The sequence below is a fragment of the Leptonotus elevatus genome, chromosome 7 (genome assembly GCF_054856555.1).
Source record: "Leptonotus elevatus isolate MCC_2025b chromosome 7, RoL_Lele_1.0, whole genome shotgun sequence".
Taxonomy (NCBI): Eukaryota; Metazoa; Chordata; class Actinopteri; order Syngnathiformes; family Syngnathidae; genus Leptonotus; species Leptonotus elevatus.
This window is the reverse complement of record NC_141245.1, coordinates 10,447,116-10,462,428: the sequence shown is the minus strand read 5'-3', so window position 1 is coordinate 10,462,428 and position 15,313 is coordinate 10,447,116. Positions and strand designations below refer to the sequence as shown.

At 38.7% G+C, this 15,313-nt stretch overlaps 1 protein-coding gene across 1 annotated transcript; it reads right to left on the bottom strand.

Moving 5' to 3' along the window:
* Positions 1-5,138: 5,138 nt before the first annotated feature.
* Positions 5,139-14,670, bottom strand: aasdhppt (aminoadipate-semialdehyde dehydrogenase-phosphopantetheinyl transferase). Its single transcript, XM_086081549.1, has 7 exons — positions 14,291-14,670; positions 14,102-14,215; positions 12,675-12,774; positions 12,204-12,325; positions 11,579-11,740; positions 8,571-8,624; positions 5,139-8,435 (listed from the first exon to the last, which is right to left on the bottom strand). The coding sequence occupies exons 1-7, from the start codon at positions 14,453-14,455 to the stop codon at positions 8,265-8,267; spliced, it is 888 nt and encodes a 295-aa protein (XP_085937675.1). The 5' UTR covers positions 14,456-14,670; the 3' UTR covers positions 5,139-8,264.
* Positions 14,671-15,313: the final 643 nt, after the last annotated feature.

The window sequence follows — 15,313 nt, the reverse complement described above, 5'->3', positions numbered from 1 at the left end:
GGCGTGTTTCTGCACTAATCAAGCGTTTCAATGCGTAGCAGTGACTTTGATTAGGAGGAGGTGAGAACTGGCACAGGTTGAGTTGGAGCAGAGGCCGCCTTCCTTCTCCTCATCCTTCGGCCCTCTTGCCTGCTCTCTTCAAGCTACCAAGCTCAATTTGACATTTGATGAACCTGTTCATCCTAACTCAAGTCCACATCGCTATAAGGTTCTCACAAAACATCAAATACCAGCATCAAATATCAAATAGATTCTTGTCTGAATAGATAAAAAATATTGTGAAACGTGACCACTGTACGACTTTTTGGTAAAAAATTTGGAGGATTTATGTATTGTACTCATGTGTCCTCATTCTTGTGTCTAATCCTCAAAGTATTTGCTTCTTGTGTGACTCTCCATTTCTGCCCTTTCCCACCCTATTCCTCCATCCCGTGGTCTTCCTGATGGATCCCTCTGCCTCCGCCGGCAGCACTGGATTACCTCGGTGCACATGCGCACACACATGCACGCATGCATGCTCTCCGTCACACACTCATCATTTTTTCTTTTGCATTAGTGCAGCTGGCTGGACGTAGATGCCCCAGTTTCACATGGAAAAAAAAAGGGCCATGGCTGTGCATGTGTTTGTCTCGAGGTATCGGCTCTGGTTGGCAGTTAGCTCGCAAATGCACGAGATAGAAGTGTGGTATAAGCAAAGCAATGGCAAAAAAAAAAAAAGAGGCATTATCTCATAAATTAGGCTCAGCAAAAGGTTGCTTTTTACGTAGACTTGCTCATGTTAGCATTTGTGTTGAGCAAGCTTGTTGATATGTGTGCATTTTATTTCATGCAACCCTGACTGTAAATCTAATAGATCGATACGAGCTCTTTGGTATCGATATGATACGGATATTTACGTTAATACTACTTGGATCAATTTAAACAGTATCAAGTTAATTCCGTGGCCATTTTTGACTTGTCTATCTTTAATGGACGGGTTCCAAACTTCCAACAATTTGTAATACTGTATATGGCTCGGTCTCTTGTGACAGACAACAGATGTTGTTTCTAAAATTTCCAGCTTTATTCTTTATTTGGCCTAAAATGTTGTTTAGTAAAATGTTAGTGGCCATATGGTCATAGATGTCAAGTTCACTTGACTTAGACCATTTTGTTTTGAACTTAACTGCTAAAAATGTCACAGTAAAGTGCTGATCTCCATCCCAGTGGAGGTTGTGGGTTTACTGGTATTTTTTTTGTTCATTTTTAACTGACATAATGTAACAGCCAACAAGTATTACTAATGTTTACTGTGGCACATATATATATATATATATATATATATATATATATATATATACAGTGCTCAGCGTAAATGAGTACGCCCTTGTTTGAGTAAAATAAAAAAAATAAAAATAAAATGTTTTGATTGTAAAATGCTTTTGTTTTATTTGAGTAAAACTGAAAAATCAAATTTGTATTATTAACCTTACTTTCATGTTATAAGTTAACCAGATGTATATTAAACTATATATATATATTGTATGTATATATATATATATATATATATATATTAGTGATGGGAAAATGAAGCTTCATGAAGCACTTGTGATATTTTTTGACTCCCCTAGATGGTGCTCTTGGTTTAAATATAAAGGCTAGTGCAAAGGAAATTGATTACATTTCCACTGCATCTTTCAACCAAGAGTGGCATCGAGAGCAGTCAAAAATAGTACAAGTGCTTCATGAAGCTTCATTTTCCCATCACTAATATATATGATACGAAGAAGAAGAATTGGACACGTTTAAATCTGTTTAACTTACTTTTTAATGAATTGTAGGCTACAGTGTTTTTTTCCATTCAAAAAGACACAGTGCTAGTTTAGTAGAAATTATGTGAACATGTGGCTATATTTTCAATTGATGTTATGCTAGTAATATTATAGTGTGCGTGTGTGTTTTGATTATGCCAAATGTGGCGTGACATTCTAATCACTGCACAGCGTATGTTTCAGAAGCAGGAGAAACAAACAGTGATGGTTGATGGCATACACATACAGCTCGACGAGGCCCAAATAATGAAGTGGAGCTGCATAGCGAATGATTGTAGTTCCAATTGTGTTATGTTGGGACTGCTGTTTTACTACGAGGATAGGAGAAGGACGGAAAGGGAATATTTTGGATCAGTGAAAAATTAACTGAGGCATCTATGAAAGTGTAAATAAGCCGAGTGAGCAACAGAGCTTTAGAATTGCCACGTGAAATCCATTTCAGTCCACTCAGTGGGCGTAGCAGTATTTAACAAGAGACGACGTCACTGAAAACCCCCCTTCTGAATTCCACTTGATCAAAGAAGCCCTAAACGCATAGTTTCAATTGAGGAAATGGTGTACAACATTTTGAATGTTTCCCAGCTAAACAGAAGTAACCAAATCTGCTCCTGAAATGAAAATGAAACAAAAATAATTACAGATACGAGAGCTTTATTACCTATGCTGTATGATTCAGTGGGATTTGTTACACATTGAATTTTGACCTTGATCCTTAGTAACCAAAATGTAATCAACTGCTGAGAAAAAACGGTGTTGACAATCACAAATGTTAATTAAACATGTTCAATTTTATGATTGCATGTCTTTATTAATGTGGTGAACACCAAGGTAGGCCGATCCACGGACTGACTGTAAAGTGAAATGGAACAAACACCAATTAGAAACCGACTTGAAGCTGGCGGTGTTGCTGGATGGACACAAATGTTGTCCTTCTACCCTAGGGTGGATTTTCTCCCCCTACCCTTGTCGTCATATAGAAAAAAAGATTCATCTGGTCTGATAAGCCTTGTAAACCCGAGGCTACTAAATATGTTCTCTACCAAGTGTGACTCCGGCCTGACCTCGCTGCAAGATTTAAGATGGCCGAGAGGCAAACAAATTCAGGCCAGCTGGAGGCAATGACTGCAAGTGCGTGTGTGTGTGTGGTTTCAACCTCTATTTCTTTCACGGCAGTAAAGAGGAGTGCATTTGCACACTTAGCTACTCATGTACTATAAATAGAAACACAATTATTTCGGTCTGAGACGATTTCGGGGGGAATGGCTGTAATCCCCATTTCAGTACGGCTTCTGACCTGGATGATTGTCTGAACATAGGAGGGGAAAAAATGGCTGAAAACGCCTCCCCCCCTCAAAAGTAGACTCTTGGCTTGTTGAGTGTGAAGATTTTTGGGCTATCTTGGTGGACTGGACAATAGCAACACGTTAGCCCATTTTGCAGCAGCCACTAAAAAAAGTGCTCCGGTGAGTGAACCCCCCCATTTATCGGGGGACACGTTCCGGACCCACCAGCAAACTCCAGAGACTCAGTGAGCATCTGCAGTTGCTAAAAGTGTGTTTTGTTTGATCTGATTCTTCCTTTTGGCTACCGGACTCATGAACACGAAATGATTTGGCATCACTAAGCTATAACGTCACGCCTACTCGTGATGTCTATTGTAGGCTACATTGTTTATTTATTACTACAATATTATTTATTGTCTATTTGTTTATATTTCATGTTTACCAATAGATTGAGTCGTGTTTTCAAATGAATATAAGTGAGAAGGATTTTCAAATCATTAATCAAACATCCCAATTTCATTACAATTGGGGTTTGTAGAACTCTTGTATTCGATCGTATTCAATTGTACCCGCATTAGGCCTTGAGAGTGTTCCAAGTGTTTCTATAGAAAAGGGGAGCAGGAAAAGACAAGCAGTGCAACCTTGTTCAAGCACATTTATCAAATCATTTCAAGCTTAGAGAACATCTCTGGAGCTACTTAGCATTTCCTTGTCTGCTCTCCAGTATCTATTGCATAACCCTCGACTGAGGGTGTTTCATCAGGTTATATATTAATAATTCATTGCTTCAAGTCGTATGTTTTTGTTTTTATACGCTTTACTGTACCAGGTTCTTGCAATATTGCGTTTCAAAAGGCTGCAAGAAGTCAACGACAACAGTGTGATATACTTGCACCGTATTTACTTCAATTACTTTAAAAAAACTTTAAAGATAATAATGCCTGACTTTGACGATATAAGATCGGCAATAATTAGCAATACAATATGTTTATTATTGTGGTTGTAGTTTAGGTGGTATGATGTACAAGCTAACTGTTAGCTTGAATGATATGTTACGGTTGCAAACTCTTGCCATTTTCATTGCAGTAAATATGATTCCATTTCTATTATCTGAGACTTTGTTGTCATTTTCAATCACGGCATGCTGAGAGCTACGTCGAATGATTTGGTTTAGTTGGTTACCTCATTTAGCTAAATGACACAATCAAAATCTGGAGTTGTCAAGGAGACCGACTCCTTTTCATAAAATTAAAAAAACGATTAAATTGTTTTTCTTCATCCATTCCGTAATCATGTAAATGATTGCTTTTCTTTTAAAGGGGGAGGTGTGTGTAATCTGATATCCGTCAGAACAGGTTTACTGACGTCACTTAATTATGATCATATTTACGCAAGCAGACACACCATCTATCTATGAGAGAGGTCATAAAAATGACTGACATAACTGTGAGAGGCAGCATGAAAGAGTAGTAGACAAAGAAGTTTTATGGCTGTAAACTCTCTTTGCTATTTTGATTGCGGTAAATATCGTTCCATTACCACATCAAAATCACAGAAACCTTTTTGATGAACGTCACATAACCAAACCCAGAAGACCTAGAAAATAGGAGAGCCGTGATGGTTAGTACCTGTTTGAGTATTTAAGGCACTATGATGTCATTTTCAGTCAACAACAAGTGACAAAATGGCCACCCCCTATTCCAATGCAGTGATTGTTAAAAAAATAAAATAAAATAAAAAGGCCACCAAAAATGGGTGGATTGTTCTGCATAATTTATATTCCACAAATGCAGAGTTAAACACGAATGTCTTGTTTAGACTTAGGGGCGCATCGAACACATTGTAAAGTTTTTGACTTGACTCAGCCCATACAGATATGTAAAAATAAATATATATTCTTTTATACGCCTCCACTGTAAGTAAAAGCACTGCTGCCATAAACTACTTCTCACAAGTAAAATGTAGAGGTTCAACAAACGTTTACTGTCAATCAACTATAAACAATACCTGTTGATAAATTGTTACAATGAAAATAACACCAGCACACAATATACAGTATTCTTTTATTTACTTGCATACTGCTCAAGTGATGAATCATTTAAAATTAGCTCACTATAATGATTCAATTAGAAAGCGGTAGCTCGCTACCACCGAGGTCTGAAAAATCTGAGGTCACAATTTTTTGCAGCAGGCAGCAGACTACTACACAACTATGGCTACATGCTACTCTCGCCAGTAAAGGGGAGGAACACACAAGCTAAAATCCGCAACTGGAGATTTTGAAAATGTGATCGCAGTCTCCATTTCTGCAGTGACATTATGGTAAGGTTATAATTCATTTCAATTGGAGCCATGAATCCACAATGGAAGAATTCGTTCTGACTTGAATCCATTTAAGTCTGTCCCATAATGGGCAAAGTCTAGTATCTTCCATTGCTTCAAGGACACCTCACACGTCATAAGAGGAAATCATTTCGAAGTGGTTTCTTGAATATGGAAGCACATAGTGTACTCAATGCCATGAATTATTTAAAAACACTTCTGAAGGCGTTTAAGCAGGCATAAGTCAGGTATCATTAATGAAGTCTAGTGTGTATAGTTAAATAACAGAACTCATGAAATGATAATATATATTGCTAAAAAAAATGAAAGGAACAAAGTGTTCCCTTGTTTTGAGTAGTGTATAATGCATATATGTACTGCTAAAAACAATTCAAAACTATTAAGGGATCACTTTGTTCCTTTCATTTTTTGGAGCAGTGTATTAGTGATAATGAATGTGCAGAGAATCTGTGCTGTTAATTAAGAAAATGTCCATATTAATATTTTTTTTTGTAAGAGCTTGTTTATTTACATCCTGAGATGAGATTGGAGGTAATGTTTTGGTTTATTTGGGGGGAAAAATGTATTAACATTTTGAAAGTACATTTTCACTAAACATATTAATACCTCATAAGTCTTCATCGCAGCATAGGTAATAGGTAGTGATGGGAAAATTAAGCTTCATGAAGCACTTGTAATATTTTTTGACTCCTCTAGATGGCACTCTTGGTTGAAAGATGCAGTGGAAATGTAATTGATTTCCTTTGCACTAGCCTTTATATTTAAACCAAGAGCGCTATCTAGTGGAGTCAAAAAATATTACAAGTGCTTCATGAAGCTTCATTTTCCCATCACTAGTAATAGGTGCAAATACATAAAATCAGGCATGAAAATGGGTTGAAAGAGGAGAGAAGAAAATATTTCATATTCAAAAGCACCAATCTGACGCAATTTGAGAGAAAAATGAAGCAGAATGAAAAAAGAAAACGAATCAATGTATAATAAAGTGCTCTATCTATATATGGTCACATTATATGCCACGTGGGATTTTTAACTACATTGTTGCAATATGCCTGGCGGAAAAAGAGATGACAAAATTGAGGAGATAAAATCTTCTCTTGCAAAACTCAAAGAAATGGACACCGAAATACTTGAAATGAAAAAGAGCATCGAGCCACTTCTGCAGGAAATTCAGCAGTTGAAGAAAGAGACACAAGAAAAAGATTGACACATTGTCACCTTGGAACAAAAAGTGGATGATTTGGAACAGAATCTTCGAATCAACCATGTGATAGTTACAGGTAGTGATGGGAAAATGAAGCTTCATGAAGCACTTGTGATATTTTTTGACTCCCCTAGATGGTGCTCTTGGTTTAAATATAAAGGCTAGTGCAAAGGAAATTGATTACATTTCCCCTGTATCTTTCAACCAAGAGTGGCATCTAGAGGAGTAAAAAAATATTACAAGTGCTTCACAAAGTTTCATTTTCCCATCACTAATTACAGGTATCCAGATTAGACCGCGCCGGCAGTTCTGACCAGGTTTGTTGACAGGAAGAAAAAGATTGCTCTTTTGAGTGATAGCTACAAGCTTAAAGATAAACATGTCTACGTCAATGAAAATCTCACAAAACGAAATGCTGATATTGCCAGAAGGGCGCGACAATTGAGAAAGAATGGATTTATCAAGAACACATGGACAAAAGACTGTCGGATCTTCATCCAAACAAAAGAAGACCCATCTTCTCAGAAGAAAATACGGATCGTGAAAAGAGTGGAAGAATTGGCGGAGTTTGAGAGACAATAACTGCTATCGCTAACTCACATCATTAAACTGTGGTTTATGTCTCACCCAAATAAAATTACTGTAATATATAACTAATTAACCCAAACCTGGAGCTGTCGTGATTTGAATCATGTAAATATAGCACATAATTACTTGCTGACACTGCCAAGGTTAACTCTTGTTTATACACCTGCATTGATAACATGTATTGCTGTTCCGGTAAGAATGTAAACATTGTCTGGCTCTATTTCTTGTTTGGACATTTGCTGTAACATGCAAGGCTGTTTCCGGGATGCGGCTAGCGGGGGCTGGCCTTGGTGAGCGCTCAGGAATACCAAGATCTAAGCATCATCGGATGCTGGCTGAACTGACCAGAATGGAGTGAGCATTGCTGTGGACGCAGTGGGCAGAATGCAAGCCCATCTATTCTTCTGGCGTGAAAGCTGATCCAAGGTCAGCGAAGACGCGACTGGTGAACGAGCATGCGCCAGCCTTGGCTGCTCGCCTGGTTGGGTGGGCCTGCTGTGAACCGATTTACCAATTCCAAACGATTGGTACTCGCTGCAATTTACACACAGACATGACTCAAGATAAACTGAGCGAGGAGTGTGCAGACTTAAGTCTGGGATTGATAACAATATGAATCAATGACTATCATAATCAATGTATATGACTGATGCGTATAGTTAGAATCGATGGGGACGGGTTACTAATAAGCCAAGGCTTCTACCCGTCAGCCCTTCTTTCGGATGTCAATGTTGCAAATGATATTATGTGATCGATGTAACCTGTAAGAATGTGTCCGAAAAGAAAACAATTATGATTAATGATAACCACTGGTATATTTCCATGTCCTGTCCATACTGCTGGGTCCCTCACAATTGTTTTCCTCATCGGAGCTCCACAATTCACATAGGTCACCTATTTTGATTTAAAAAAAATGTCATGCCTATAAATTGATTAACTAAACATTCAAATTGTAAATTTGTGTGTAGTCGTCCAGGGGAACACTGTAATTGTTCAAATGTGATAATATTATGCTGAGGACGTCACAGAAAGGTGTCAAAGTGAACGGGATTGCGCGTCTCTCTGTCTCAAAGGTGCTTCGGCTTTCATTTTGAAGCTTTCCCAGTAGGCGGGGTCTTCCTCTGTCAGAGGTGAGGCCGCCGCGACGAGGTCATTGAACGTCAGCAGAGTGAAAGCAGTGGGTGGAGGAAGAGACGAGGTAGGATTCTAAAAGGGAACAACAGGAATTATGTGCACGGCATTTTGACCACAATATAATGATATCCAACACCAGGTTATAATTTGGAAACTGCTGGCTGCTCATCAATAATAACAACTTCAAAATCAAACAGCGATACTTACTGCAGAGTGTCCCAGTGCTACAGCAACATGATGATCGGCGTCAAGTAAACTCTCCTGTTCGCACAAACACCATAAAAGTCCAATCACAAGTCCAGCCATGATAATGTTAATGACAGTTAACTAGACAATAAGCAATTTTTTGAAGAAATTGCATGTGAAGGCTGTGAGGCTGAATGACAAACAAGAATTATCTGGAATGATATCGAATGATGTGAAGCATAATAAGTGACATGGAATGATATACAATGAGCTGGAAATAGCTGAGCACATTGAAATGGTTTGAATCAATCAAGAAATGTTCAAGTCGTCAGCAGGTAAACGCTGAAACAGTTGAAAGTTGGAACGGTTTGAATTGGTGAATAAATTGTCGTGGGAAAAGCAGAAAGGGGTAAGGTTTGAAGAAACAAGTAGGGAATGGACTAATAATCGTCCCTAAAGTCAAATGAATGAGTTAAATGAAATAATGTAAATGTGTAATGTTGAATCTGCCATTAAGAATGAATTAATGGTAAATGAGGGTACAAAATCGAGAATTGTGGCTAAGACGTGAATATTTGGAATAAGAAAAATGGAAGCAAGGATGGCCGAAATATTTGAAATATGTTAAAATTGGAATGACGAGAATTGGATGAATGATGTGGAAGTAGATAGATGCCAAACAATGGGAGGAATAAAAGAAAGAAATAACATGTGTGTGAAGGTCACAGCCTTCACACAAAAATAAATAAATAAATCCACACATCTAAAAATACTGTCAGTGGTTGAAAAAAAATGCACCAACCATACTATTATCAATTGCTAACTCTCTTGTGAGAAAACCTTGACACTAGAACTGCATTAGCCCTCGGCGACCTCTCGGGGGAAAGGACGTGACGAAAGAAACGCGCCGCTCTTTTTAGACGGCTCGTAACCTTTTAGCGGTCACATGTTAATTCTTCTGCCGGTGTGCATGTTGGCGAGGAGCGAGAAGAGGGGGAAGGATAACATCAGAGGGGGCAATATTGGAGGAGGACTTCAAAGGGAGGAGAGGACAGATGACGAGAAAAGAAAAGAGTATGAGGACGTGGAATAAAAAAAAGAAAGAAAAAAAGAAAGAGGAGCGAAGAACAATCAAAAAGTGAGGTTTTCTCTGCTTTGATGGAGCACGTCTCATCCCCTCGGACCTTGCTCTCAATCTCAGCTGTGTGAGACCACCTGGGATTCGCAGTGGACACTTCCATTAAGAAAACCACTGAGGTGTAGGTGTTACGTTTAGTTGACCTCCTGCCAAGCGTTGCACTGCATGTAATTGGTTGCGCCTCCGCCATGTTTGCAACAATAACATTTTAATACAGGACCTTCTTAGTGCTAATTCATGTTCTTAGCACCAACTGTTACAAACTACAAATACTTTTCATAAACAGCTTATGCCAAAAAAAAAAATCGCATTTTCAATCAATTTAGTAGGAAACGAAGGACGGCCATACAAGCGACTAGTGTGTCTACCACTCGGGTCTGAGGTTCTGGGTTTGAATCTCCACTCTGACATGTGGAGTTTGCATGTTTGCATATTGACGGTCAGGAAGTAAAAGCTAAAATTGTTATTTTGCATTTTTTGACCGCCGCAGGGAACTCCGGTAAGAAAGCACTTAAGTCTTCAAATGTACTCAACAATTTAACCCATTAAGGCCGGGTTTCATTTATTTATAAATATTTTTTTAATTAATTTTATTGCTCTATGCAAAATGACTTTTATGAGCAAATTGAAAAAATTAAATTGCAATAATTTCAAGCAATTTTAAGAAAATTTGCTATAATTGGGATATATAGGTCTTTTATTTTTATTTATTTGTATCTGTCATTGTTTTTTTAGGGGAAATTGTATGTATCATAATTAAGTGCTAATGGTATTGGCACTTGGTATCGCTGAGTACTGAAGTTTTAAGCATCGGTATCTGTCTCAAGACAAGTGGTATTGAACATCCCTAATGAGGAGATGATCTAGACAAACAAATAATTTTTGCACACAAAAAAAAAAGACTTAGGCAATTGTTTTAAGAGGGTGACGACGATATGTGGATTTTAGCTAAGTACTCGAGCATCCTCCCACATAAACAAAACATTTGTGTTAAAAACAATCAAAATGGGAGAGTGAATGGTTAAAAAAAATTTAAAGCCACAATTTGTGCTTACTTCCAGCATTTTGTTGCCGCTGTACACAGTATATATAATAATTTGAGTTAGTCCTGTCCAAACTCCTGGAAAATACGTATGAATGGGTATATAAAATAGTTTATTTGTTTATAATGATAACTCACAAAATCATTAGTACAACTGCATTCTATACATGCAAATTATACAGCAATCACAAAATCAATATTTACCATATTTTCAGCCTAGAATAAAAGTCACATTTCTTGGGGGGAATTTATTTATATATAATAAAAAAAAACTGAGACCAAAAACATTAGAGCTCGGACTCTCAAAATCTTTGTTCCCTAATTGTGTTGCCGCATGCATCCCAGCTAGCTTGCAAGCAAAAGCTGCGGGAAAAAAAGAGAAAGCTGGGTCTTCTCAATTAGCTCGCTATTTTAGCATGTGGTGTGTTGTCAAATATAGATCGCAATTATCTACCAAATATCTTTTGAACGTTTTGAGCAATGTTACCCATGATTCTTTTTTAAAATAGACGGTAGTGTTGAGTGATTTCTGTAACAAAATATGGACAATCTGTAACAGTTGTCAGCTCTGTAAATAGAAATCGAGTTATGTCCTTCCAAAGGCAAATATTTGAATAAACTGTCAGCTTCACATCTTGACATGAAACATGACAGCTTCTAGTTTTTTTTAACGCCGCCGCACAGGGGACATATGCAGCCGCAGGCATTTTGTGCTCCAGTGGTTCTTAGTTGCAACAATAACAAAACAGTTTGCAAGTTAGTACAAATGTCAAGACTAAATTAAGTACTTGTGACATTTTACATCTCAAAAGTCAATTCGTCCAGTTCTTACCCAACACACATACTCACTTCAAACAGCCAGTCTTCCTCGTCCTCTTCATCCAGGTGCATTCTGGTCTGGCAGAGCGCACGGGACTGCGTGAGGGCTTCAGACGACAGATGAAACTCCAATCTTTGCAGATTGAAGCCCAGCCCTGTGCCGATGGCCTTGATGAAACTCTCCTTCAAGGCCTTGACAAGAAAGAAAAATCTCAAGTCAGCTCAATGAAAGTTGCAGTTAAGATTATTTGCTAAATGTGTGCATCACTATGACTATAATAATAATAATAAAAAATAATAATGATAACACTGATTAAAAGTGTATTTATAGAGATATCCAAAAGATGAATTGTTTCTATGGCTCTGTGTGTGTGTGCCAATGAGCCACAACAGAATTACAGGCCTAATTGCCATGGCAACCATTGAGCTCTGACATTAGTCAAAGGTGTGATGATGACAGCAGAGCTTGACGTCGCTGTGCCACCCTCTCAATCTCACAGCTTTGCTTACCATTGCTGTTCCATCTGTGTGTGTATGTGAGTGTGTGAATAAGGGGGGGGGGCAGCGTTATGCTTCTCACACACAGTGAACACCCCCTTGCGCGACGTAGCAGCCATGCAATGTGACAACAAGGTTGTATGGTCGCCATGGTTACCCAGTGGCGGTAGAACATGGCGAGCTGCTGCTGCTCGGAGCCGGCTGACTGGATGACTCGCCACTCGTACGGCGTGAACTGGCGAGTCATGATGCGGAAGAACTCGGTCACGGTGCTGCTACCTGAAGGGCGGAAGAAATGGAGGGAAAAGACGGATGGGATCAAAAACAACAGAGGGGGTAAAAAGGACAGGAATCAAGTGAGATGAGTTTTGGATCAGATGCGAAGAGGCAGACAAACATTACTGCACTCTCACTAAAAGATTTGCCCTGTATTTTTTTCCAACGGTACAACAGTGACACCCAGTGGCCAAACTTAAAGACAAGTGCAATCCATTGCTAAATGCTGTAATATAATTATTATGTGTTGAAATATGTAGAGGGTTCTGGAAAGCTTTTAGATCAAGCGTCAAGTTACCAACAGCTATGAAGTAACATTAGTTCAAATTTGACTGCTGGCTTCCTTACATACCAGGCATCGATGTCTTCATGATGTCAACCCCAACTTGCATCCCCTTCTCAGCAGCAAGCACCGCATAGTCCCCCTGGTGGGAGATGTTGAAGCTCCAGGTCTGTGTAAATAGAACATCTATGTTTTCTCTAATTGTATGTACCTTCAATGATAACAACAGAGGACCATGCATTAAAGAGAAGGTATGTATCCAACTCCATACACACCTCTGTTGGTTGCGTAATAACTTCAACAGCTATTATGCAACCACTCGCCACAACATGACCATTTCCACAATATAATGCTATACAATGCGTTTACTAAGAAATAAGGTTCAGTGTCAGGCTAGTCGAGGTACACCCTGCACTGCTTGTCGATCAACCGCAGATATTCACCATTCACACTCATGGACAATTAAGAGCAGGACTGGAAAAAGTTTAGCGCTCAAGAGCCACATTCAAGTTTTAAAACCGAACAATTAGGCCAGGTCATTCGTAGATTAGGTAGAAAAAAGAAAAGAAAAAGAAAAGTTAAAAAAGGTATGTAAAATATTAATGTACATGTAATGAGCTTAATGAATGAAAACCAGAAGGCATACATTTGTATTAGCCATTTTAAATATATGCTAATATGCAACAAATATTACAGGAGTCTTGATATTGTAAATGCTTAGTGGGCCGGATTAAACAATGTAGACAGCTGTTGAGATCCTGATTGAAATCTTGGGGACTTGAACCCATAAGGCGGAAAAATAAAGGGACAACAAAGAAGAAGGGATCATTAATGATGAGGATGCCACGCAGAAGAAAAAGATATTCCCCTTGAATGACCAAATTTAAGAGAATCAGTTAATAGCTATAAACAACAATTCTTGGCAAATGTGTCGTGTCTTGTGATGGCCTAAAACTACAAGCTTCTAATATTCAAAACAAAACATGTCAATCTAACATGGAAGAAACAAGCAGGTAAGATGTACTTTTTTCAGTTGCTATAATTAGATAATTTTGCTTTTTTTGGGTTTGTTAGTGAGTCCTAATGAAACACGTCTTGCAACTAAAATCCTGAGCCAATACTAGCTAGATTTTCTTTTCTTTTTCTTCTCAGTACTGCAATTATTCAAGTAAATACAGCAATACTAAAATACTAAGATTTTTTTATTGTTCCAAGCTGATTTGATATTGTATATAATGGACAGTAAAAAATAATTTTGTACTTCGGTACTGTACATTTTCAGAATCTGAGTTTGGACACTACTGACTTAAGTAGTTGATTCAGCAATTGTCTTTGTACTAGATTTTTTTTTGTTTTACGTTTACTTCTACATAAGTACATAGAAGAAGAAGAAGAAGAAGAAGAAGAGTGTGAGTATTTTTGCCACCTGTGCATCACTCCACATTCCAACAACTGCAACACAATATCCCATACATAGCATGCAAGTAGTCACCAACTTGAAGCGGTGCGGCCAGGTAAGGCTTGCCTCTCGGAGACCGTTCCAGGCGGATTTGTGCCCATGGAATGTGCATCTTCTCGCAGACAAAACTCCTCAGCAGCAACCTGCCAGCCTGACACATGGACGCTTTGATTAGACTAGTAAAACTCAAAACGGTGGCAGCCCAATTACTTTGGCACGCGCTCACCATGGCTGATTTGGCATCTCTAGCGAACACAAACTTTGCTATACGGTCTTTCTCCTCCGGCTGAACACAGCGAGCAGCAAAGAGCCAGTCAGCCCTGCCAGGAGTCCACGATCCGCAGCGAAAAGCCCAGCGAACAGAACCCATCCGCTCGCCAGCCTCTGACATCTGGGCTATCAAGCAGAAGTTGTGGCCGTAAGATGTGAGCTTGCTAACGTTAGCATTACGAGTGTGTTACATGTGATCTCTGTGAATAATAATTAAAGTATCGTCGATATTCACAGCGGAGAAAAACGCTACGCGTTTCAAATAATATTGAAACGTAAAAATTAGCAGTAGGCGCTTTGTTTACATTTGAGCTTCACACATGCCCGGAAGAGAACAGGGAGATTTGATGATGTCATAGGAGGTTCTTGGTCGCTTGACCAATAGGACGCATTAAAACTAAGCACTGTTAATGATGCTTTCACTTGCTGGGGAAAAGTCGTAAATATTAAGCTCTGGTAAAAATAGCCAACAATCGACGTTGGTTGGTGAGTAATCACTCAGTCAGCCTTCGTGCTACTACTGCTAGTACTAGTACAGTAGTTACCCAGGGTCAGAATTAAATGGTTGGTCAAAAATCCATAGACGTAGCTAAAACAGTTCAAGCTAAAACGGCTTGTTTTGGCTCAAAAGACTTAAAATCTACACCAGAAATACAGGACTAGTATCCACGGTGATAGAAAATGTTGACACGGGTTAGGGCTCTCCACTAACGTTTGCACTGGTAGCATTGGTGCTGTCATTTTTTTCAGTTGGTCGCACCATGGCATCCACACAGGATTTGGTCGCATCCTTTTTTGGGGAGGTGAAGCATGAACATATTTGCCGATGTATAGTCTCAATTTGCATACAGTAGTTTCTTATGACGTAAAGACTGACAGCGACTTAAGATACGATATTTAAGAAAAACTCTCTGCATCAAGCAGCGGCTGTCAAAACAAGTTCATTATTTTACATAACTCTAAAAGAAGGCATTGGTGA

What these genes read in the sequence shown, in the direction of transcription:
- aasdhppt (XM_086081549.1), bottom strand. Translation starts at nt 14,455, where the DNA reads ATGTCAGAGGCTGGCGAGCGGATGGGTTCTGTTCGCTGGGCTTTTCGC. An exon ending in GAGATGCCAAATCAGCCATG is followed by an intron (nt 14,216 to 14,290) that starts GTGAGCGCGTGC and finishes TCCATGTGTCAG; the next exon opens with GCTGGCAGGTTGCTGCTGAG. An exon ending in ACCTGGCCGCACCGCTTCAA is followed by an intron (nt 12,775 to 14,101) that starts GTTGGTGACTAC and finishes CTATTTACACAG; the next exon opens with ACCTGGAGCTTCAACATCTC.